We start from the raw sequence: 26538 nt of genomic DNA, 5'->3' as shown, positions 1-26538 counted from the left end.
CAAAATATACACAAGCACATACCTCAGATGTGTACTCTCTCAGTTCAAATGTGATCATGACATGCGTCCACAACCAGTGTTATAAAATTTTCCATTCCATATCAGATAAATCTCCTTCTATCTCCTCATAACAACTCAGAGGCTACAACCCTCTGAATGCCCATTTCTCAAAGCAAATTGCATGTCTTTTTAAGGTGAAAGATCCCATGTTTATTGTGCATTTGCATATTTCTTAAGTATTTAACATGTGTAAAGTTATGCTAAAAGTTTTTATTAGGTCGTCATTATTTGCTCATCTGATGTAGTTTTTGAGTGTTGTGCCTAATACCAATTTTCCTAAAGGTCCTATAATTTTCACTGCATTATTTTGCACAGCATGGCAATTATTAGCGAAGTATAAGTTGTATTACAGCACAATGACTCTGTAATTTATAATATAATCACATTTTACTATATAATACACATAATTTCTAGGAAATTAAAAAAAAGAAGTTTAGTGGGGCTTATTAAAATTCACTATCAAGTAGTCAAATTTATTTGAATTGATTTAAAATGTTATTTTGTGGAGCTGGGATTGTGGCTCAGTGGTAGAGCACTCGCCTAGCATGTGCGGGGACCTAGGTTCGATCCTCAGCACCACATAAAAATAAATGAATGGAATAAAAGTATTGTGTCCAACTACAACTAAAAAAATAAATATTTAAAAAAAATGTTATTTTGTTTTCAGGGATTAAAATTCACTAATCAATTAAATTTAAAATGAATCATTTCTTGCGGGCAATAACTATAACAGTAGAAGAATGTATCTAACGTTTTAAGTTGTTCTGCTTAAGTTCTATTCACCACTCTCTCCACCACAAATAACTTTATAATAGGAATTAAAGGAAAAAATTAGATATAGATTTATAGAAATTATAAGCAACTAATAAATAAATAAATCTTGGCGAGATGAACTTACTCTCGCTGAACAGCATCTAACTCATTCATAGCTTCACTGAGGCCCTCATTAACAGCACTTTCCAGCTGGTGCTTGTGTTTCTCCAAGGACTCAAGCTCATTGGCCAATTTTTCATCCTCTTCCTCAGCTTCCTATTAGGATAAAGTCATGGTTACATGTTTTTGATATTCATATTCCATATATTCAAGGTAGATTTAAAAAAGTACACAAAGCATTTTAAAACAATCCAGATTGCATCATTTATATTCTCAGGATGCTTACCACTTTCATTCCCATTGGGAATTCTGTATTATAAATATAACACAGATGTGACCTTTTCAAGAGGTCTGTATAGCTTTAATTCGGAATTTTCAAGTCTGACTATTTTATTTTGACACTTTTTTTTTTTACAAACCTGAATTTTTTTAGGTCATTATTTCACAATGGCATTAACTGTGCACAAAGAAGCCCAAATACAATTTCTAGGTTTTTGAAGATAAAGTATGTATCCTAAAGTCTTTCATTTAAGTGCTTCAGAGAATAAACTTAAGCACTGTCACGGAGAATACATGATAAAACAAAAATTATTATTAAATATCTCCCATATAGATCATATTTTGTGGTAAATTTTCTAAAATTTTGATACTACTTAAAAAAACCCCCAAAACAACAACATCATCAACAACAACAACAAAAAAACCCCCAAAAACGCATGGGTTCCAAATATACAGAATAAGAAAAAAGTTTTCAATTCCTGATACTTTGCTAGCATTAGTAATGGTATAGCTCAAAATTTCACATAAATTGTCTAAGTGGTAATGAACAGAGTCATTTGAATACTTCTCTAAGTAAAATGCTGGTCAGGGGGTGACATATAAAGTAATCAATCTTAATATTTTATCTGCCTTCTAGATTTCATGAAAATAGTTTTCATCCTCAATCCTTTTTATTTTGAAACAGGGTCGGGTTAAGTTGCGGAGGCTGGCTTTAAACTTGCCATTCTTCAACCTTAGCTTCTGAAGCAGTTGGGATTACGGGCATGCAATGACAATTTTTTGTTTTCTAATCCCACCCAGCAACACAATGCCTCTTGATGGGCAATTATGCATACAATAAGACTTTACTGGTGCTCAAGTTTAGGAGTATATAACACTGAATCTCTATAGAGGTAGAAGACATATGTTTAAAATATGTTTTTGTCTTGTAAGAATACTGAATCACATACGCAAGCATAAAATACCAGATATGTTCTATGCTGAAATAATCTGAATCCAGAAAAAAGTCCTTTAAAGGACAGAATAAATGATTTACAACAAATTTTAAGAAGACAATCAAACATAAAGATTTCAGTTTTAATGTTAGACTATATGGTAAGCCAATCATGACACAGTTTTGGCTAACTTGAACAAATCGGCCAAGTTCTTACCTTAACTTTTTGTTGGTAAAGATCATCCAGCTTTTGAACTTCCTCTTTCAGAGTTCTCACACTTCTCTTGCTTTCTGTTATCATTGTATTCAACTTGGGGAATAAAACTTTGGTTGAGAATCATAACTATACATCAAAGAAATTTAACAAGATCATATAATTTTATATTCTCTTTCTGTTATCATTTGTTTAGGCAATACTGGGGATTGAATCCAGGGCCCTACAGGCAAGAATTCTACCACTGAGCAACACCTACTGCCCTTTTTTCATTGTTTGAGACAAGTTGCCTAGGCTGGCCTTGAACTTGTGATCTTCCTACCTCAGGCTCCTGAGGAGCTGATATTACAAGCATGAACCACTTCGCCTGGCTAACTTTTATATTCTCAATCAACTAACTATACCAATATTATTTCTTCTAGTCTTTTTGACCTCCAATCTATTGTTTGTCCAAACATTTTATTATTCTCCAAAGAGGAACTGATTCCAAAGAAACTTTAAAATAAGATTACTAGGGCTGGTAATGTAGCTCAGTAGTAGAGTGCTTACCTAGCACGTATGAGGCCCTGGGTTTGATACCTAGCAACTCAAACAAAACACAAAAACAAAAAGCAAAACATAAAAACAACAACCAAAAAAACCCAACCAAAACCAAATAAAAACAAAAACAAAAACCCAAAGTACTAATATGTATTTCTATTGGTAGCTGTGGGAGTGCTTTATAAATACTCACATATACTATATGAATATTATACACATCACATTATTACATATTATTAATATTGTTATACCAACATATTCATAAGTGTAAATTATTTTTGCTGTCTAGATTTTTAATATACTTTATATTTTATATACTTCATATATATGTAGCTTCCCATTTGTGTGTTCACTTTCTGAGATGTTAAGAGAATTTTTTAATATTAATTTTATTGCATAATACTTGCTACTTGGTTATAGTTATACATTCTTTTGAAAGAGTAATAAGGTAATCATATTTAATCTTTTTGAAGCTTGACCTTGGAAATAAGTTGAAACGCAAACTGAAGAACTGTGTCTAAAGTTCATTTCCTGTTGATAACTGCTGATATCAGTTGATGGCTGTGATTAAAAGTTTTCTTCAGGTAGATCAAGAAAATATTTCCCACAGGAAACAGAAAAAAGAAAAATGTATAAAGAGCTGACAGGTTTTTTTGTTTTTTTTTTTGAGATGATGACACATACAAGAATGAAATTTAAAAAAATATGTTTTTGGAAAAGCTTAATTTATTTGGCAAAAGATAAGGTAATGAAATAATTATACTTATTAAAGACAATCCCATCTACAGAATGTTCTTATTTTACATATGAGAGGAGTGGATTGTAAAGAATGCTTTTTGCTTGGGTTCACACAGTTAGCATAGGGTCAGAAATCAAAACCAGATGTTCAAACTCAAAAGATGTTTTCTAAATGTACACGTTATTTTTGAAGGGACTAACAAGTTAATAAGTGGTTTCGTTAAATTTACCTGCAATAAGATGAAAGGACATCCTAATAATTTCTCATGGCTGGTCAAAACCATGTTTACCAGTTTCTACTTTCCATATCAACTCTACCAAAGATATGTCAATTAAGCATTTTTCCCCTGATTATAAAAATAAATATATTCATTGAGGCAAAAAGAGAAAAAATTAAAGAAAAAAATATTTGGCATACTTTTTTAGTATTTTCCTCATTCATTTAATAAAGAGCTCAAGTTGTTGATAATCCAAGATACCATAATTACTTCAATTAGATGAGCTTCTCTTTTTAATCACTAACAGAAACCACCAATGTGGAATTCCATTACTTCCTGCCTCTAATCAACATAATTGTGTGTTTTCTCCTTCTTTTAAAATTTTTTTAATATTTTGGTACTGGTGATTGAACCCAGGAGTGCTTTACCACTGAGCTACATCCACAGACCTTTTTATGTTTTATTTTGAGACTGAGTCTTGCTAAATTGCTTAGGGCCTTGCTAAGTTGCTGAGGCTGGCCTCAAACTTACAATCTTCCTGCTTCAGTCTGCCAAGTCACTGAGATAACAGGTGTACACTGTTACACCCAGCTTTTCTTTCTTTCTCTGAATACTTTAAATGTGCATTCTTTTATTCCTAATATTTAAACTTTATCCTCATTCCCTTCAACTCCCTCTCACATCATTAAAACCAAACAATTCCCTTATCTGGCAAAACCAAACAAAACCACAAAAACCAAAAACCTTTTGAAAGAATTCCCCACGCAAAGACACTTCGCCGGGAGAATTCCAATTTTATTGCAAAAAGCAGTGTGCTAATATAGAACTAAGGGGGAGATGGTAGGGCTTAGATAAATGGCAGGCAACCCGTTTATTGGCAAGTTCTTTCACATATCAGCTCCGGAGCCCAGGAATTAGTTCTCATTGGGGCTAAGGTTCCCCGCCAGTGAGATTTGAAATTGGCGCCGGCGGGAGAGTTCACACGGGTGGGAACTTTTCGCGCCACTGCAGAAAAGAAGAAGGTAGGAAGAAGAAGTCCTTAGGCGCCATGTTGGGGTTTTTCTCTGGGGTATGGCTGCCGTTTATACTTTTCCCAACACCTTTTCTACACATCTCTTTTCTTACTACTGTTCCAAATCCTTTCTTCAGATTCAAATATTGGTAGTACTGTAATGTAGAGTAATCCACAAAAGCAAATCTATTCATAATACTATATCTCCTTTTCTACTATCCACACCTCAACTCACAGTAATATGATTTTTGGCTTGTTGGCTGCATGAAGCCATTTCTGCAAATGTCACTAGTAACTTCTTTCCTCCCCTCAACCCCTTCAATCCAGGCTGGTGGGTTGGTTGGGGATCAAACCCAGGTCCTGGAATGCTAAGCATGTCCTCTATCACTAAGCACACCCCTGGCTCTTCAGTGACATCTTAAATTCTAAAGCCAATGGATACCTTTCAGATACTTAATTCTATTTGTCATTTTAGTACTAATTGTGGTTACTAATAGCTTCTTTTTAAAAAGCCCTTCCTTGGTTTCTAAGACCATGGAATCTCCTGATTTCATCTCTGTCTTGGAAGGTCCCTCTTCACATTCCTTTACGTTTCTTTTTCTATTCATAATTTGGATATAGATATTCTTCCAGGATTCTGATCCTGGCTGTAGTCTCACTTGCTCACTTGGGAGAGTGCTCTCTCACATCACATCTGGGAGATCTTTTGACTTTAACAACCTGCCTGTTAAAATATACATACATACACATACTGATTTTATACTTTGATGTCCCAGAGACCTGAAACTCAGCATATCCCAGACTGCAACTCTGTTCTGTACCTCTCTCTCATTAAATATCAAGGTAAAGAACAACATCACATGCCCATTTGCCAGATACAATGTACCTAGACATTCTTTATTTCACTTTTCTAGCCTTCACATCCAACTGTTCACTTCAGTACTGAATTCTGTTGTCTCCGCCTTCCAATTTCTTTTCTCCATCCTCACTGTAGTAACCTTGGTGTGGGTCCTTACCATTTATTGCACAGGATATAGTTTAGTCTCCTAAGTCTATGTTTCTGGCTCATGCACCTCATCTATTTTTTCAAAATGCCAAATGCATAGGTGATTAGCACTCTTACTTAAAAATCTTCAATGGCCCCCATTGCCTATAGAATAAAAATCCTACCAGTAAGTAAGAACAAGTTAATAATAATTAGATTATTGTTTCCCCAGGCTTTTCTTTTATCACACTTAACACTCTTGTAATTTGTTAACAAGCTGTGTACTTTGGTTTCTGGGCCTTTAGTTAGGGCACACATGTAAATTTCTGTGTATCCACTGGTGAAGTCCTAGCTTAATTCAGTTACTGCATTTTTCAGAAAGACTCCTGTGCTTATCTTAGGGTAATATAAGAATACACAGCTTATTTACATTTCAAAAATGTTATGATAGAAGAAATTGTTTTCATGCCTGTCTTTTCAATCAAAATGGCAAGAGCTGTATTATAATCGTACTTACTACCAACACTAATTATAGTACCAGCCACAGAGACACTCAAGAAAATATTTGCTAATTAAATTTCAGTGGCAAATATTTAAGTTTACCTGTACATTTATATTTGTAAGAATATAAAACATAAAGAGAATCTTTTTTTTCCTTTTCTGATCCCTTAAATATCATTGTTGCTATTTAATTTATACATTCTAAGAAATATCACCTACATCCATGGCTTGTAAGTGTGATTGGTTTGACTTTCTTTTGTGATGTTTTTGTTGTGGTATACACTAGCCTTTAAGAATGAATTAGGTCTCTTTGTGCTTTTTAACAATTTACATGTCATGAAATCATCTGACCTTCAATAATTGAAAACAATGAACTTTTGTAAAAATCACCTGTTATTGAAATTTTTTGGAGAGCTAATTCTTTCTGTACTTTTGTTTCTGGTTACTTAACTATTTTGATGTTTTATTTTGAGTCAATTTTGAGATTTGTATTATTCATGCTGTAATTCAATTTGATAAAAAACAATTTTAAAGATAAGATTTTTATAGAATCCTTTTTATTTTATTTTTTTTTGCAATGCTGGGGATACAACCTAGGGCCTTGTGCATGCTAGGCAAGTGCTCTACCACTAAGCCACATCCTTAGCCCCTCCAGTAAGATTTTTGTTCACATGAATTACTCTGTAATTCAAATGAATTCCCACCATCTCTCTATAAACTGTCTACTTCTTACTTCACATTTTCCTTCTTTTACCTGAATAGTTTTGGCAATTATATGTAAATACTTTTCAGATTGATTAGCTTCATTATTCCAATTTATTAATTTCTGTATGATCTTTACTATTTCCAATTGCTATTTTATCCTATGCCATCTTATCTTGATTAGACTATTGTCAAACTGAAAAAAGGTTTAAGTCTTTAGTCTCATTAGCATCAGGTATTACTGATTACTTTCTTCTTAAAGTCTCCCAAATTTTGGCTTCTACTACATATTCTCTTTTTCAAAATAACTCTCTAGCTATTTTGTCCACTTTTTCTAAGTATTTTTCTCCAGAATCTTTTGTTTTCTTTCTCGATCCCTTAAATGTCATTATTTCTCAGGATTCAATGTTCTGCTATTTTATTTATACATTCCAAGAAATATCACCCACATCCATGGATTCAGCTATCATATGTGTGCTAAAGACTATCAAAACTATTTTCAGCCCTGGTCTCTCTCATGCTCTGAATCTACTGCTTCAACTTTGCTCTCACTTTTCTTCCTCTAGGTAATACACTATAGTCCATTCAGTTGCCCATACCAGAAATCTGGAAGTCATTATAGAACTTCTTTTTCTCCAAGCTTGGTCATGAAATCCTTGGAATTTATTTACCTTCTTAACACTTCCTAAACATGTCCCCCCCTCCCTCTGTTTCTATATGAATAGTTTGGTTTAATCTCTTAACATTTTCAGTTGCATCCTTTCTAAGCCACATTTTCCCATAACTTGAAGGGTTTTGCAAAAATGCAAATCTAATTAGCATAACTGCAGAAATGTCAGCCTTTTTCTCCAAGTGGGAGCCCTTGAAGGGTAGGTTTATTTTTAGAACACTAACATGAGACCTAGCCTATAGTAGGCATTTTATACTTTCTTTCCCCAAGATTTCCTGCTCAAAGTCTTTCAAGTTTCAAGTCATTCTGAAAGCTGTTTTAGTCATGAGGCCCCTATTGCTTGGAATTCATCTTTTGGAGGTTCTTCAGATTTAATGTCCATTCCAACAGAAAAAAGAAAATCAAACTGAAGCAGGTCAAAGAAAGACCTTGTCTCAAATAATCAGCACACCTTGTATATAGTCTAAACCTTCTTCCCATAGTCTAATATTTCATAAATCCCAAATTACTCAATAATGTTTCAAACTTGTTTTTTTGAGGAGTTTCAATCTTGTTTTTTAACTTTCTAATACAAAGTAATTCTTTTTTATTTTTTGGGTACCAGGCATTGAACTCAGGGCACCCAACCACTGAGCCACATTCCCAGTCCTATTTTTTTTTTTTTAAATTCAATACTTATTTTTTGTTGTAGTTGGACACAATACCTAGATTTTATTTATTTATTTTTATGTGGTGCTGAGGATCGAACCCAGAGCTCTGCCTATGCTAGGCAAGCGCTCTACCATTGAACCACAACCCCAGCCCCCACAGTCCTATTTTTCGTATTTTATTTAGAGATAGGGTCTCACTGAGTTGTTTGACGCCTCGCTTTTTTGCTGAGTCTGGCTTTGAATTCCTCCTGTCTCGGTCTCCTGAGTCGCTGGGATTATAAGCTTGTGCCACTTGCGCTCAGCCAAAGTGAGTTGTTACAGAATTTTTAACATTAACATTAAAAAATGACTTTCTGTGGGTTATTAGAATAATTATTTGTGAACTACAATAAGTTTTGTTTCTTAGTGAGAAAAAAATAAACATATTTCTATTTAGAGAAAAGATAAGACTTCATTCTTATCCAGGAATCCTAGTCAGGACACAATAGTTCTTTTCTTTTTTGTGGTGCTGGGGATTGAACCCAGGGCGTTGTGAATGCAAGGCAAGCAAGCACTCTATCAACTGAGCTATATCCCCAGCCCACACAATAGTTCTTGAAGAGTTGAATTAACAACTAGGGGCTTCCTTTAATTGTTTGGTGTCATAAAAACACACTCTAGTGTGTTTGGGAAGTAACTTTTTAACTTTTCTCAATCAACTACTACAGCAATGTTTACTTTAAAGGTTACTGAATATAACAGCAGGTCTTTTTCAGGGATATAGGTGATTGGCTTGGAATTGTTTCATAATTATTTCAAGGATCTCAGAAGCAGGAACTTTCTGAAAACTAAATGGACTTCTATTAGCATTTAAGTTCTCCTGAACTTCCATGATCTAGAAAGAAATACTTGGCAAAAATAAACCTCTAAATCCATCACAGTTGGTTAGCCTGATCATGAATGACACATACATACTTTAAACATAGATACCTCAAATCCATTTTAGTTTTAAAAAAGAATATTATTTAAAGTAAAGAGGGAATTCTGTAGTTCTCTACACTCCCAAAGGGAATGAAATCTAGTTTCATATCACTATATCATAGTGATATAAGAATCCTAGGATATTTAAATTACTTGATAAGTTACTTCAAATATTTCAGTCAAGTTTGTACCAACTTTCATTTTACAGAATTTTTAAATAAAACTTAATTCCTTGGCAACCAGAAACCACAAATCACATTTAATTTTAGGCTTTAAAAAAAAACCCTTATTTTTGCTTTAATCTAAGTTTCATTACTTACTTGTTCTAAAGTATCCTCCAAACCCATTTTTTTATTCAGAGCTTTATTAATTTCTTCTTCATTTTCATTCAGGAGTTCCTTGAGGGGTACCTATACAAAACATGAGAATGTGAGTGAAAGGTAATTACAAAATTTATTTTATGTGGAATATGTAAATTGTGATACAGGGATTGATTTCTATCGTGGGGATTGAACCCAGGGCCTTGTGCATGCTGGGCAAACACTCTGCCACTGAACTACATCCTTTAAAAAATAATTTTGGAGACAGTGGCTTGGTAAGTTGTCCAGGATGGTTTAGAACTTGCCATCCTCCTGCCTTGGCCTCTGACTAGCTAGATTATAAAGGTGTGTACCTGGCAAGCTATAATATTTTAAATTTAATACAACATTACTAAGAAAATAAAACTAATTTTTAATGTAATTTCTATACCTGTAGAATATAACCCGCTTTTGGTTTTTAATACTTGCAAAGTTCAAGAATTGTTCATCTATTCTGGAAATTCACTTCTATACATTTTGTAGGTACACTAGGTTTATTGCAGTAATCTTTCTTCTTATTTTTTTTTTTGGTACTGGAGATTGAAACCAGGAATGCTTTACCATTTAGCTACATCCTTAGCCCTTTTTAGTTTTTGAGACAGTGTCTTGCTAAGTTGCTTAGGGCCTCTGTAAATTGCTGAGATTGGCCTCATACTTGTGATTCTCCTGTCTCAGCCTCCTGAGCAGATGGGATTACAGGTGTGCTACACCATGCCCACCTTACTGCAGTAATTTTTTGAAAACAAATTATATGTAGGTTGTATTTTTATGCTATGTTCTCCAGATAGATCAATTTCTCTTACTCCTCTTTAGTTTTATCATTCTCAACTTGTTTTTTCTATGTTTATCTTCTGTCCTACAGATTTAATTTCAACACTATTTTGTTGCTTCTCATTATGTTTTTCTTTTATCGAGGTGAAACTCACATTTTAAGATGGTTAAACTGAAATAGGTTAAATTTAAGTGTGCAATTCAGTGGCATTTAGAAATTCTCAATGCTATGTAAATATATCCCTAGTTCTAAACATTTCATCATTCCAAAAGAAAAACTCATAGGCCATTATGGTGGTTTTTAAAAATTTGGGGTAAATTTTTAAATAGCGGTGCTCTACCACTGAGCTATATTCCCAGGCATGTCAATTTTTTATTTTGAGGAAGGGGCTCACTAAATTGCTGAGGCTGATCTTGAAATTGCCATCTTCCGGCCTCAGTCTCTTGAGTAGAAGGAATTATAGGCATGTACTACTATATCTGGCTAAGTCTAACTTAACCCATTTCAGTCCACTAATAAACTAATCTCCAGGAAAGTAAAGATTTTATCTATGTATTTTACCTCTAGCGTGTAGCTGGTCTGCAACATAATATATATTCAATTAATATTTGTTGAATAATTCTCAAGGGAAAAAGTGCATAGCTTTTGAATTTGACAATCTATTCAAAAAACTAAGTATCAGCACGGTACAATGACACACCCATATAATCCCAGCAGCTCAGGAGCCTGGGGCAGGAGGATCACGAGTTCAAAGCCAGACTCAGCAAAAGTGAGGCGCTAAGCAACTCAGTGAGACCCTGTCTCTAAATAAAATATAACACAGGGTTGGGGATATGGCTTAGTGGTTGAGTGCTCCTGAGTTCAATCCCCAATAACCCCCACACCCACAACAAACAAACAAACAAAACAAAAAAACCCAAAAAACAAAAAAAGTATCATGAAAGAGGGCATTTTAAGGGGCCAATAAAATATTAAAATTTATGAATATGTAAGACGTTGTGATAGAGCAAACTAAAAATTTTCTTCCCAAAATTATTTCCTTGGTCATATTGCAAAATTAGGCATAGATTTCTCATTGTTGACTGCTGGTATTCCTTAATGCATTATTACATCTTATGCTTTCACGTGTGTCCTTGTGCCTTTCACACACCATCCCATGAATTTCAGTTTTCAAGATTTCATTCCATGGTCACCATCTCTGTGGAGTTTTATTGCTACCTGGGAAGAACCAATCTTGTTATATCTTGTAAAGACTTCTAATAGAGCACATATTTGTCATTCATTCATTTAAATCTTTCTCCCATGAGGGGACTAGGAGCAAAGGTTGTCATGCTTGTCTGTATAGTCTTGGTGTTTGTCTTGTATATAAATGAATTACTTACTGGATAGTTGAATAAATTAGCTAGAGAAGAAGAAAAGGTCTTATACTTTGAAGAGTTAGCTGTAACAAAGATAAGATTTCTACCACCAAGAAGAAAGAAGACCAAGAAGTTCTGTCTCTTTAGTCCTGGGATATGGACATATTTAAGTTTAAATTCTTACAGATAACAATCTCATAATTTACTTACATAAACTTGAGCCCTGTATTTGATGAGGCAGTTGGCACCAGCTTCAGGATTAAACTTAATTTCAAAGTCATAACCTTGGGAATTCTCAGCACTTTTAGGAATAAGTTTTAATTTTCTAGCCAGTTTGTGATATTCTGCTAATTGTGTTTCAATCTAAGGAAAGAACACAAAAAGAAATGTTAAAAATAAAGTAGCCCTATTTCATATGGTTTTCAACTGGCATTTCTGCAATTTTATACAAAATGTTATGACTATTTTTCGTAGTTTAGTGATTTAGTAACTTTTAGTAATAAGGGCGGCAACTTAAAAATACATAAAGGATGAAAGGTTTTATTCATACTAAATTTATAGAATAATTTTAAGCCTATAATTGATTGGTAAGTAGTATATTACTATTCTTCCATTTACCTGATAAACAGTTTAGAATAAGTGTCCATGTTCAGGTTTTAACTAACATTTACTTTTTCAAATGTTAGACAGAGAAATTGTAAAACATAAATAAAAACCTTAGTTTTGTCAATGTACAAATTAAAACATTTCATTTATTCAAAATAAGTGAAATTTAATTATTTAAGGTTCAAAATGCTATCTTAACTTTATTGATAAAAGTATTTTAGTAACGTATGTCACATTTCCTGTCCTCCCTCTTTCCATTGGGGCTTTGTTTAAATTATGTTATCAGAAAGGTTTCCCTTCTAATGTAGCCCCCGTGGTTTTTTTCTCAAACCTCATTTTTCTATAGCAATCATCACTAACTGGCAAAATAAATCGTTCACTTTCACTGCTGGAATGTAATCACCATGAAAACAGCTGTATCTACTGTATCTACAACAATGCCTGGCATACAGTAGATGCTTACTATTTGATTGAATAAATAAATTTGCAGATTCCAGGCAACTTATTTTTATAGTGCTTTCTCCATTTAATATGTACTTAGTTTCTAATAACTATTATATATTCATAAAGTTTGAGTAAAGAAATGCAATGGCAAAGCATTTTTAATTTCAAAAAAAGCATTAGATCTCAAAGCAATACTACTTGTATATTAAGATTTTTCTAATAATCAATTAGGAAATCATTTCTATTACTTTACTAAAATATAGTAGCTCTCTTGGAATCATTAAAGTATGTAGTTCTATTTGTCCTTATGCTAAATAATGCTGGGAATAGTTTCTTCTGTTCTTTTCTTTTAAATCTAATGAAATTAGCTTCCAAAAGCTCATATGCTTTATTGTACCTAACTGCAAGGATAGCAAATATGTGGCACATGTGTCTTTAGTTTCTCTTTCCTATATCAATTCACACAGCAAAAATTTATCACACTCTTTCCTGATGAATATAGATTTAGTACAATGTCCATCTCAACAAAGAACTCCAGAAGGCTAATACCAGAGCTGAGATGTGGAACAAAAATTAGTCCTGGGGTAGGATGATAAATGAATGAAATGTTTATACTGATCTTTTGTGTGTACTGCCACCATCCTTTAATATCCCTCTTAACTAATTCTGAGGGACCCACTGCTCTAAGTTTTGTTTTCACTGTCCATGGCCTTGCTCTGGCTCATCCCCAGTCCACTGCTTTCCCACTTCCTCAATTTTTTTTCTCCATTCAGCTTGGTCATCCAACTACTAATTATAGTTTATTAAACTTAGATTTCACCTAGTTCAGAAATTCATAACTTCCCTTTATTGTACAGTGCTGGTGAGATAAGGTATAGTGAAGTAATTAATTTCAGATACACTGATTAAGTCTAACCATGTTTAATTTCCTGAAGAAGCAAATGGAGACTATGGGAGGTTAGATGACATGATGGGGTCACATAGATGGATAGTGGCAAACCCAGGGCCAAACCCGAGGTTTATGAAATTCTAGGCTAGGTTTGAAGACTTTGTCTGGCCACCAGAGGCCATCTCCCTTTCCTTCCCGTGGTTGGGATTGAACCCACGGCCTCACATATGGTAAGCATTCTACCACTGAGCTACAATTCCAACCCCTATTTCCTATAAATTTCCCTTTTTCTCCTTGATACACAAGTGGAGAGTTTACCTAGCAATGTCAGGAAGATGAAGAAAAACAGATGGCCAAGGAAAGAGCAGAATTATGTAAAACAGGGTAAAGAAAGGAGGTAAAGCTTTGTTAATATTGAACTGTCCATTTCATATTGAGATTCATATATGTTGGTGTGTAAAATTCACACTTTCAATAAATCAGTTAAAATCTGAATGTTCAAGAAATTATCTGCAGGCTGGGGATGTAGCTCAGTGATAAAGCCCTTGAGAGGCACTGGGTTTGAACCTCACCACTGCAAATAATAAAACAAAACCAAAACAAAAACCAAATCTCTTTGATTACGTCTATAATGCAGTTTATAAATGTGATCAGGAATAGAAACTAGTGTTGCCCCCTTAGTGAAAAAAACTAAGCTGCTCTGCTTTAACAATTTTTTTCATGTGATAAATGTGTAATAAATACTGTACTAAATGGGCTGGAGTTGTAGCCCAATGGTGGAGTGCTTGCTTCGTACATATGAGGCACTGGATTTGATCCTCAGCACCACATATAAATAAATAAACAAAATGAAGATATTGTATTCAACTATAACTAAAAAAATAATAAAAAAACTGTAATAAGGAAAGTACTGGAGGTAATAAGATAAAAAAAATCATTATTTTGGAACAAAAATCAGATGTTAATCAGATTTTCAAACTACATCTACCAATAAGCAAACATCATAAATGAAAATGAAAGAATGAAGAACTTTAAAGCAAAAATGTAAGTCTGAAACTCTCTACTTTTCTCCATTAAATAAGAAAAACCCTTTAAACCCTTTAAAAAAAAAAAGATAACTGGAACTAATTAATAGGCTACAAGTAAGAGTAAAGAATGCACGGAAATTAAGTATGGCAGGATAATGAAGATTGCCTACAAAAATAAGACTAACCTTTCATTATCTAGAAATTCATATGGTCAGAAAGTCTACTTTATCGACAATGTTGGCTAAATTATTAAAGTATTATCTATAAAATTAAGCTTAGGCTAAGTAATTTGGTTCTTTTATGCTGAAGTCTAAACCCATATATACAAATAGTTTATTATGTCCTGGATGCCGCATATAAACAATACATCTATCCTCATTCCTGACTTATTTCTTATTTCTCTTCTATTCCCAAGTAAGTGGTACTACTACTCACCCAACTGTGCAAGCTAGACACATGGCTGCTCCCCCTCTCTTTCATCTATCTCATTTACTGTACCTCCTAAGTAGCTAGAATCCACCCACTTCTTAGAATACCTATTAGCATTACCTAAATTTAGCTTGTAATTTCTCCCTAGATTACTGCTTCAGATCCTTATTTAACTGTTTTGCTCCCTTCCAACACATTTTTCACATTGCCAAAAATAACATCTTTCTGAAGAGGTGATCACACCTGTTTATAATTTTTAAGTTCTGAGAGTTTTCAGGATAATGACTGAACTTATAAACCACAAGAAAAGCTTGTACATTAGGCTGCTTAGTCTAAGCCTTCCCATATATTCCTTTTTTGCTAATTCATGCAAAAAAGAGTTGCCATGTTAATTCTTTCTTATACTTCCTAATTCAATTTGAAGTGTTATCTCTTAAAGGAAGCCTTTTCTAAAAACCTTCTCATCCATTTCCCCACATCATGCACACTAAATCTGGGTTAGGTATACTATATGCTTCCTTAGCACCTTGTGCAAATATCTATTAGAATTTGATCTCACAATAGAAAATATAAGGAGGTTCCTTTCTTCCTTTTTGGCAGTACTGCACTGGGGATTGAGCCCAGGGGAACCCTACCAGTCATCTTTATTTTCTGTTTTGGAACACTGTCTTGCCAAGTTGTTGAGGCTGGACTCAAACTTGTGTTATCTCTGCCTCAGCCTTCTGAGAGGCTGGGGTTATGGGGATTTGCCACTATGCTGGGCTAGGTCAGATGTTTCTTGATGGAAGAGTCTTTGCATTTTTATCTTTATTTCCCCTATGCTCAGCAGAGTAAGTGGCACACAGTGGCTGTTACAGAAATGTATGAAGAGTGAATAGGTAAATGAAGAGGGATTCATTTCCTCCTCTACAGATGGGATTTATGAAAATTATTTCATGGTCTTAAGAGAGATTTTTTTGTTTATTTCTTCGTTCACTGTTATAAAATACAGTATACCTTAAATATGACTGTGAGAAAGTGTTACTGAATTGACATAAAAGTAATGAGTATTTTAGTCATGCTAAATGTCAATGTTAGACAATTTTACCTCTTTAGCCAATTTAGTCTACCCACCAAGTTCTTCTTAATTGGAATAGACCTTTAAAAAGGTCAACAATAATGAGTTGCCACTGAAAATGGTACGACTTACCGCCTCTTTGCCTCTGGCATACTTTAACTCTTCATTCCATAACTGCTGTTGTTCAGCTTCCAGTTCCTTGGTTAATTTATTAATGGTCTGCTGCAATTCGTTTTTTTCATGATTTATTCTCTCTATGTCTGCAACTGAGTACTTCTGGTTATCAACAATATTCAGTAGACGTGCATTCTCCTGTTTTATTGTTTCACATTCTAGTTCTGAATTGGAAAAAAACAAACTTTTAACTTCTTCAATTCCTACAAAAAAACTGATGCCATTATTTAACAGGACCGATGTCTAACTATCCAAGTTGTATACATATATATTTCTTCCTTCTTTTGGCTAATTTAGGTCTCTTGCTAATAACATTCTTGGAAATAATACAGTTAACGTTCTATGTTAGTATTTTATTTCTCTATTGTCTTACTATGGTTTTCAGAAAGTAGTATATGAAAAAATTGTAACCTAATACATAATAATTACAATTAAGAATATTTGTACTTAAGAGGGGTAAGAGGGCTAGTCTGTTTCTGTTAATGTTTATTTAAATGCTTTTAATAGATGACTTTTTTAAAAAAATAAACTTTAGGTTTTTATTTTTAAAAATATTTAGTTGTTAGTGGACCTTTATTTTTTATTTATTTGTATGCAGTGTTGAGAATCAGACCCAGTACCTCACACATGCTAGGCAAGCGCTCTATCACAGAGCCACAACTCCAGGCACAATAGATGACTCTTCGAATAGCCAGAAAAACCACATCCACAAATATAAAAACTTTATTTCATTAAAATAAAGTTTTTAGGGCTAGGGTTGTGGCTTAGTGGTAGTGCGCTTGCTTAGCCTACCATGTGTGAGGCACTGGGTTTGATTCTCAGCACTGCATATAAATAAACCCAGAGGTGTTTAACCACTTACTCATATCCCCAGTTCTTTTTCTTTTTTAAGACAGGGTCTTGCTAAGTTCTTGCTAAGTTGCAGGGCTGTGCTAAGTTGCTAAAGCTAGTTTTGAACTTGTGATCTTCCTGCCTCAGCCTCCTGAGCTGTTGGGATTACATAGCCCAAGCCCAATATTTGGGAAGCTCCTCATCTGAACTTAAAATAAATTAATGTTGGTTTAGGTAAAACTTTATGCATTTATCACAAATACCTGTTCAAAAATACGTTTAGAGTTTAAATATATCTTTTACAGTCTTGGCTGCTAATGGCTTTAAATAATCAAGAAAGTTAAAATACTCCCAAGAATTAAGACATCTTAGGTTAATCGTTACAAAATTAATCTCTCAAACTAAACCACTTTGAAATGATAAATGATAGCTGAAGTATTACTCTCTTATCTATTCAGTTTGCAACTATTGGGAAAAAATTTTCAGAAGTAGGAAATATGACAATTCTCTTAATTATATGCTAATAAGGAACATACTGTATTAATGTTAGAAAGTATTGACTTAATTACATTACAAACATTGTTAGAATAATAAATTAGTCTATGGTTCCTTGTCATGATGGAGAACAAACAAAGGATAGTGACTAGGAGCCAAGTGTAAAATGGTTAGTTTGTTTAGAGCAAATTAAACATACAAAATCACAGTCATTTGGAAAAAAACAAAACAAAACTGATTTAGCAAATACTTGGGATAATTACAAGACTTGATTTGACAGATGATCAATACTCCATAGACTGAGTTAAATCAAAATTCCTGAGGATTATCTATATAATTCCTGCATGGTACAGACTCAACTTATAAAGTCCTAAAATAAAATACAAGAAGGCCAATTCCTGAGAAAGTAAATAGGATAATTTGTTCATGTATTTACTTTTGAACTGTAGCCCAACAGTTTTGTGATTTGTAGATATCTTCCTTTGCTCTCCTTCTAGATGCTATCAAATACGTGTGCCACAGTATTTGCCAATTTTACAATTAAGATGGATATGTTTATGAAAACAAGTATAGGAAGACTCAGGATACAAACAAGGTTTCTTTAGTTGTGCTTTTGCTTCTTGAGAATTGTAGTACTTCCATCTTTTCATCTTATTTTCAGATTTAGCTGCTGAGCTGCTTTTATTTGTAGCAATGGAGAGTAAGACAGAGCACACTGAAACAGGCAGAGATCAAGAATCTGGCTTATTAATTACAAAGCAGAAGAGAATAAATATGGAATAACACACACACACACACACACACACACACACACACACACACACTCTCTTATCAGGCAGCATGTGTTCTTAGGGTAGGTCCCTGTTGACTTCAGAGAGCTTGTGCTTGAAAAAGTGGAGGAGGTTGAATGATGGTGACACAAATATATGAAGTCCTAATCTCTGGAACTTGTACACAGTACTTTATTTGGAAAAGGAGTTTTGCAGATGTGATTAAGAATACTGGGACAAGCAGATAGCCCTGGATTACGCAGGTGGGCTTTAAATATCACAACCATCCTTCTAAGGTCAAAGCAGAGGGAGACTTCACATAGAAGAAAACTGAACATAGTGGCACAAGCATTTAATCCCAGTTCCTTAAGAGGCTGAGGTAGGAGGATAGGAAGTTTAAGGCCAGCCTAGGTAACCTGGCAAGACTCCATCTCATCATCTTAAAAAAAAAAAAAAAGACACACAGGGAAGGCAATATAAAGATGAAGGACAGGGAAGACAATATAAAGATGAAGGCAGAGAATCAGAGAATGTAGTGATGTAGATACAAGCTTGGGAACACTGTCCAACACCAAAAGCTGGAGGAGGCAAAGAACAGATTCACCCTAAGTCCTTGGGGGGAGTAAGTAGTGCTATTGGTTTTTGGACATACAATACCTGTAACTACGATAGACTGAGTAAGTTTTTTTTTTTTTGTTTTAAACTACCAAGTTTGTAGTAATTTGTTAAAGCAGCTTCAGAAAACAGAAAAGGCATTGGAAACTTGGTAACCAGCTATAAAAATTTACCATAGAAGCAAAATAGATATAGATAACATAGGTCTTGGCATATATGGGACAATGCCCATCTGAATGATCTCTTTCAGCATTAGCTGTGCTTACCTACTCTAGCAATTTCTTCATCAAGACCACTTAATTTCTGGTCCAGAATGGCTGAATGAGACTCCAAATTGCTCATGTATGCCTGATATTTCTGAACATCTGCTTGTAAGGAAGTTTTCAACTTCCTTAATGACTCTAGACGGTTCTTTAAGAGAAAAGAATATTAAATTAGTTATTCTCATCAATAATCATTCCATACTTCATTTTAAAAGAAAACAATGTTATTAAATTCATCTTAGAGAAAGTTTAATTAGCATTCCCTTTCATTTTAGGAGGAATCAAATGAAAGAGCACTATATTATTATTACCTATATAAAGACATGGACTTTTCAATAAGTCAGTTTAGAATAGGAAAAATCAAAACAAAAAATCCCCACAAGGGGCAAAGAGAAAAAAACCACAATCATTTAAAATTGTTTATTTTACAGAACAGCCTGGGTGCTTCATTAGTAATACACAAAATAAAATTAAGATATCAGTATTTTAATTTAGTCTTTAGAAAACACTTAGCATAATATGTAAGTCAGATATATCACTATTCCTTTTTTTACTAACTATAAAACTCAGGGCTTCTTGTTAATAGTGCTCTTTGGAGATATATACCATGGGGACTTTATTCAAAAGCTATTTCTGGTCTTATGTAAAAAGGTAGAAATCTTTCATCATATTCTGAACACCATTAGTCAAAGACTGATAGATCCCAAGGGAAAACAAAACTCCATAGATACCAAACATGTTTTCAATGGGAATTTATTCTATGTAATATTTAACTTTTAAGAAGCTTACTTTGTTAGCTCATTCAAAAAATTTTTGATAAAAACAGCCAGTATTCTCTAAGGAGACCAAGAATCTATAAGAGCTCTCAAGGTAGTACATAAACACATTTACTAACCGGCTCTTTTTCTCTCTCTTGTTCCAATCTTGCAATCTGTTCATTCAATGCTTTGTTTTTCGCTGCTAATGATTCCAGCTTGGAAGCATCTACATTATATAAATCCTCTGGAGACAAAACCAAAAAAAACTTCATAAGACTCAGTCCACAATATTTTTTGCCTTCTATCTCTCTGGTCAAATCACAAAGTTTTGCCCAGGCTGGCCTTAAACTTATAATCCTCCTGCTTCAGCCTCTGGGTAGCTCCACTGGACAAGTTGTAGATGAACACAATATCTTTATTTTATTTATTTTAATGTGGGTACTGAGGATCGAACCCAGTACCTCACACATGCTATGCAAGTGCTCTACCACAATCCCAGCCCTGCACTGTAACTTTCTATTCCCCTTACCCTACTTGATTTTTCTCCACAGCACTAATCACTGCTTGATTTATTGTTGTTCATTTATTACTATCCCTTTCTATTAGAATGTAAGTTTACAGGGGCAAGGATTCTTTTAATCTCATATTTATTACTGTATCCCCAGTGTCTAAATGATGCTTAACACATACTAGATATACAACAAAAATTTGAATGGGTAAATGAATTAATTTATATGCTTAATTACATACAGAAATATAAAGTAACTCACTAGATGCTTTCTGTATTAGATTACTAGGAACTTTCCTCTCTTAAAAAAAAAAAGTGTCATTTATCTTGCTTTCTTTCTCATGTGGTAAAGCTGAAATTGACCTGGTTACTCTTTAGGAATGTCCATTCCCAGCAGAACATAAGGGAATTTTTTTTACATTTCATGCCATGAGTGGCGAGGTGATATTCTCCTGTTTTGATCGACTCAATTGTTTTTGAAGAAACAGCTTCACATATCTATTTTACCTTTCTCTGACATTTTATATACAAGGTAATTCTAACTTAAGGAACAATATAAAATAATGTCCCTGGATCATTTTAGAGTTAGCCACTAAATATTGGGATGTCACCAGATTATACTGAATACAAAAATATTTCTTTATTTAGAAATACAATGATCTGTTAACTTTCTGCGAATTTAAAAAGAGACTTTAGGTCTTTTGACTAATTGGTGCTTTAAGTTTTCAAATAGTAAAGCAAGGACATAAGAGGGATACTATCTCCTTAGAGAATTAACATTTATTAATTACTTTCAATGCTGCTGGTCGTGTTTGGTATTATACTGCCATCTAATCCTGCAAAGCTTTGTCAGAGTGATTAAGTTTTTTATTGAGTTCACAGTCGCTAAGCGACTTTAGGACTGACATCAACACCAGTATTCTGTACTCCACTACTACTTTTCTCCATCAAAGAAAAAAATCTGCAGGCATCTGTATGCATTTAAAGTACAGAGCTCTTATGAACATTAGATATGGCAAAATAAATTACCATACCAAGAGCAGAGGTAAATGACTGAAGGCAAGCATACTGGGTATGAGAACACTTACTCAGCTTTGACTGCAACTCTGCATTCATCTCTTCAAAGCTGTCAGCACCAGTCATGAAACTCTCATAGCATTTTATGGTGTAGTCCAAAAATAACTGGTTGGGTAAAGCAGATTTTAAAAACAAAGTCATGATTCTGTTAGTTTGTTCCACATTTCTAAGTGAAAATTTATTTTGAATAAAAAAGAAGTCAGAAACACTAAGTAGTTATATAAATTTGTATGATTAAGAGACAGAAACCTATACGCTGTACATACTCAGCATACTACTTCTAAATGTAATATTAGATTACTAGGAACTTTCCTCTCTTAAAAAAAAAAAATGTGTCATTTATCTTGCTTCCTTTCTCATGTGGTAAAGCTGAAATTGACCTGGTTACTCTTCAGGAATGTACATCCGCAGCAGAACATAAGGGAATTTTTTTTATATTTCATGTCATGAGTGGCCAGGTATAAATAAGAGGTATAAATATGTATTTCCTATTTTAAAAATATCTTCAGAATTTCAAGCTCAAAAAAACAAGGAAACTTGCTATAATTACATTGCAACTTCCAGCTCAAAAACAGCCTGGTAAATAGAGATCTAAACAGTAGAGCATCAAAATTCTGAATATTTATCCAAGAGAAAGTAACACTCTATTTTGCAGTCATTGGGTATTTTGGTTCCTGAGAATGAGTATTTTTATTAGAAGGCAAAGCAATTCCCTTTGTGCTAATTCTTTGCTTACAAGCAACTTTCTCATTACTTGGTTGATATGGAAGGAGTACCTTAAATAGGCAGTACAAGTATTCCTATAACTGGACAGACTTACCACTGATGGTAAAATAATATATTTTCATTCTACTTCAAATCAGTCTCGTGATTTTTCGTAATAGTGAATCAGTTTCCCTAAGCTTGTTCCAATTTTTATCTTACAGATTAAAAAAAAAAATGAGTTTACAGACCCACAAAGCTGAGGATCAGAATCTGGTGAATTTAATACAGTGAAAACTCTTTATAATTAAAAATAGCACTTTATAGATTCCAAAGTGTTTCTCTATATTTAATCATTTGAAATAATAGCTCCGATGGCAAGAATAACTTTTAATGGTTTAAACCTTTTGGATGAATGTCAAGAAATTTAACAGTTAATAGGTGGTATAATTATATTTGGGTGAAACTGAGGTACAACTAAATGTAGTTGAGCACACATGTTGCAATGTGGGAGAACTCTCTCTAGGGTAAGATCAAAGGCTTTCCAGAAGCAGTTCCAGCTGGGATCACTGCTGATGTAGTTAAGGGCATGCATATTCTTGCTCAAAAAAGGGCAGTAATAACACATCAGTTGATATATCTCTGAACTACTGACCAGGCAGTAATAAAAGATGAGAATGGAATTATTTCCACTCTCTTTTGGTGATAAAGGCTCCAAAGAGTGAAGGTTAAAATTAGAGATAGAAAGCTTTTCTTCTAGGGGCCCGTGTGGTAATTGATCTTTTATGTATACTGGGAACACAAGTGCATAATCTCAACATTTAAAAGTTATTCCTTGGATCTAGTATTTATTCCATTTAGATATATAGATTGGCATATTTTAGGAAATGGGGGAGGGGAGGCTTGTCACACAGCTTAGGTTCCAGTAAAGTATATAGTTCTATAAAAAGTGCATGGTAAGTGACAATATGTCTAAACTAAAAAGTCAGAACAAAATAAAGAACCTATGTGTAATATTCTAAGATTCAATTTGTTATCCTTTGTATTAACAAATACATTAAAATATTATTAATATTTTCATTCTATAAGAGGAGGAAAAGATATATAAAACATATATAAAACATTTTACCTTATTATGTATAATTCCATCTTCAGTTTCTTCTCCCCATGGCTGTCCATCATCAAATAAAGGTGAGCTTTCTTTCATGGCAGTATATATCTAGTTAGCAAATAAACAACGTAGTAAGTTGATTGTCTAGATGTGAAAAACATGGCTTTCATGTTTGTCAATTTTTAGGGTAGGGTGGTTCTGGGAATTGAACCCAGAAGCTCTTTACCATGAAACTATATTCCTAGTCCTTTTTATTTTTTTAAGATAGGATCCCATGAAGTTACTTAGGGCCTCATGGAGTTCCTAAGGCAGGCCTTAAACTTGTGATCCTCCTGTCTGAGCCCCTGAGCTGCTGGAATTATAGGTGTGCTCCAATGTTCCTGGCTCACATTTTTTTTTAATAGTTTTTTTTTTAGTTGTAGGTGGACACAATATCTTTCATTTTATTTTTATGTGGTGCCAGGTATAAAACCCAGTGCCTCACATATACTATGCCAAGTGTTCTACCATTAATTCACCACCCTGGCCCCTCAAATTTGTTTTTTAGTGTCATTTTTAGAAGCTTTTAATTGCATGACTGAAAGTTTGTTTTTCTGGGATATTATATTGAATCTTAAAACATGATCCTTGAAATTTTAGTAAAAAATCCCTTAAAATTTTGGAAAGAAGTGCTCCACATTTAGTTCTTCTCCATAGATAAAAACATGGGATCCTTATACAGCTATTAATCTATTGAGAATATACACATTTTAATGCAACTCTAAGAATCTAAATCAGAACTGCCATAGAAAAGGTGAACTAATAATTATTTCTTTTGAGTTCAATTTTGGTAAATCTCATGTATAAATATGAACTTTAGATTGAATTTTACAATATATAATTTCAGAAATACTACAATTATTGAAATTTGAAAGTGATAAATGAAGGTGGTTTTTGGTGGGAAATTTTCTTTTCCTGGGACTTATATACAGGATTTTGGGAAGACACTGTTCTTAGCCCAGAGTTGCCTGTCCTTCTACCCTTTCCCTAATCTCAAGGCACTGAAGACTTTCTGTAAGTCTAGGGTGGACGCAGGGAGCTCTATCAATTCATTCTTTGCCTTGTCTTTCATTGACAGGGCCTCAGGTGACAGTCTGGTTTAATGAAGTCTGAGAGACATGTACGACAGAGCCCAAGAAAACAACAGAAGTTTCTACCTTGTCATTAGGATAAAGAAGTTTCTGCTGCCTTGTGAAATGTCCTTGTGAAAACTGTTACTACTCTGCAAGGTTCAAGGAGAGCATACACAGACAGATTCTCCAGGAACTACAGAAACCTCAACTGCAAGGATTGACAGTTTTAAAATGAGAAGATTTGGTTGAAATAGTTGCAACTTGAAATTGTACAGAGATAAAAAGAAATATAGCTAGGCATGATGGTACACACCTATAATCCCAGCAATTTGAGAGGATAAAGGAGAAGAATTATGAATCCAAGGCCAGCATAGGCAACTTAGTGAGACCTTATCTCAAAATAAAAAATAAAACAGCTGGGATGTGACCCAGTGCTAACGCATAACATTTTATGGTTTAATAGAAATTTCCTTAAGTTCAAGTTCAGTCTCCAGTACAGCAAATACGCTTGAGGCATTTTTTTCAGCTAAAGATTACATTTTTTTTCAAAATACTACCACTTCTCAAGATTGTGAAACTTCAGGCAGAAAACCTGCAGAGGGATATGAGATAAGCCAGGCTCTGCCCCCTTGATCATTAAACAAAGGCTAGCAGGGAACTCTAGGGGCACATACAACCCTCCTATTCATGGTCATCAGTAGAGGAGACAGGGGACTTTTTAAACTACTGCCACTCAAACCGATTATGTGCCAAGCTCTGAAAGGAGGCATAGAGAGAATGAAAGAAGAAACCAAACTTTATGAAATATTAACAAGCAATTTGGGAGTGTAGCAAAAGAATAATAAACAATGAACAAACAGAGGTTATTAGGAAACCAGGTCAAGAGAAAAAGAATACTCTCAATAGATCCTGCAAAAGCATACAACAACCTTTACCCATTCCTGGTTAAAGCAGATGAACTTCAACATGAAAAACATTATCTCTATCTTAATACATTAAAACTAAATAATAAAACTGAAGGAGCAAAAGAGATAGGAAAAAAGAGATTGACTACTTTTCCAAATGATGAGACTGAATATCGTCAAGATAGAAATCCCCTCCCCCCAATGTATCTATGAATTCAATGTGATGTCAATGGGGAGCAAAAGCAAAATGGCTTTAAAAGTGAGGATCTGAGAATAGCTAGATAACTTGTGAAAAGCAATAAAAATCTGCCTCTACTACATAAAATATGTTAGAAAGCAAAGCAATTAGAATGCTCATGATGCAGGGATAGGAGAAAAGAAAAAAACAGATCTAAGAATACATTGAGAACAGCTCCAAATTGTCGGGAAACGATAGGTTATTCAGTAAATGTTACTAAGATATGTGAGTGAGTTATTTAAAAAATAATGCTTTCTCTTTCTTAAGCTAAAATAAATTGCAGAGGGATAAAGATTTCAAACAACACAAAGCTGGGTGCGTTGGCATACACCTGTAGTCCAGCTATCTGGGAGGCTGATCACATGAGCCTTGGATTTTGAGACAAGACTGGGCAACACAGTGAAACCTTGTCTCAAAAAAAGAAAAAAACAAAAAACAGAAAACAAAAAAATGAACAACAATACAAAGAAGCCATAAAGGTACTAGGGAAAATAACTGGAGGCATAAAAAAAAAAAAAAAGAACAAACAAACAAACAAAAAAACACCAGGGAATAAAGGAGGCCTTCCCAGGTGTGACTAAAATTCTAAGATTAAATGGGAAAGACAATTAGAACAAGAAACCTATAGTGTCTCATGGATTCTATGTTGCTGCAGTGTTCAATTTTATCACATTGAGAAAAGCAAGATAGGAAAGAGGGGA

General features: G+C 34.0%; 1 protein-coding gene across 1 annotated transcript in view; it reads right to left on the bottom strand.

Annotated features, from left to right (window-relative positions):
- Positions 1-26538, bottom strand: part of Ndc80 (NDC80 kinetochore complex component) — a 39646-nt gene that overhangs the window by 4289 nt on the left and 8819 nt on the right. The window contains exons 7-15 of the mRNA XM_027942919.3: positions 23601-23690; positions 21781-21874; positions 20322-20428; positions 19430-19574; positions 16411-16616; positions 12036-12188; positions 9657-9746; positions 2364-2456; positions 959-1089 (exon numbers count right to left, since the gene is read on the bottom strand). Coding sequence (XP_027798720.1) covers positions 959-1089; positions 2364-2456; positions 9657-9746; positions 12036-12188; positions 16411-16616; positions 19430-19574; positions 20322-20428; positions 21781-21874; positions 23601-23690 — 1109 coding nt within the window. The remainder of the gene's footprint in view (positions 1-958; positions 1090-2363; positions 2457-9656; positions 9747-12035; positions 12189-16410; positions 16617-19429; positions 19575-20321; positions 20429-21780; positions 21875-23600; positions 23691-26538) is intronic.

This window comes from Marmota flaviventris, chromosome 16 (genome assembly GCF_047511675.1).
Source record: "Marmota flaviventris isolate mMarFla1 chromosome 16, mMarFla1.hap1, whole genome shotgun sequence".
In the NCBI taxonomy this organism is placed as follows: Eukaryota; Metazoa; Chordata; class Mammalia; order Rodentia; family Sciuridae; genus Marmota; species Marmota flaviventris.
The sequence above is the reverse complement of the archived record's forward strand: the minus strand, read 5'-3'. Positions and strand labels throughout refer to the sequence as shown.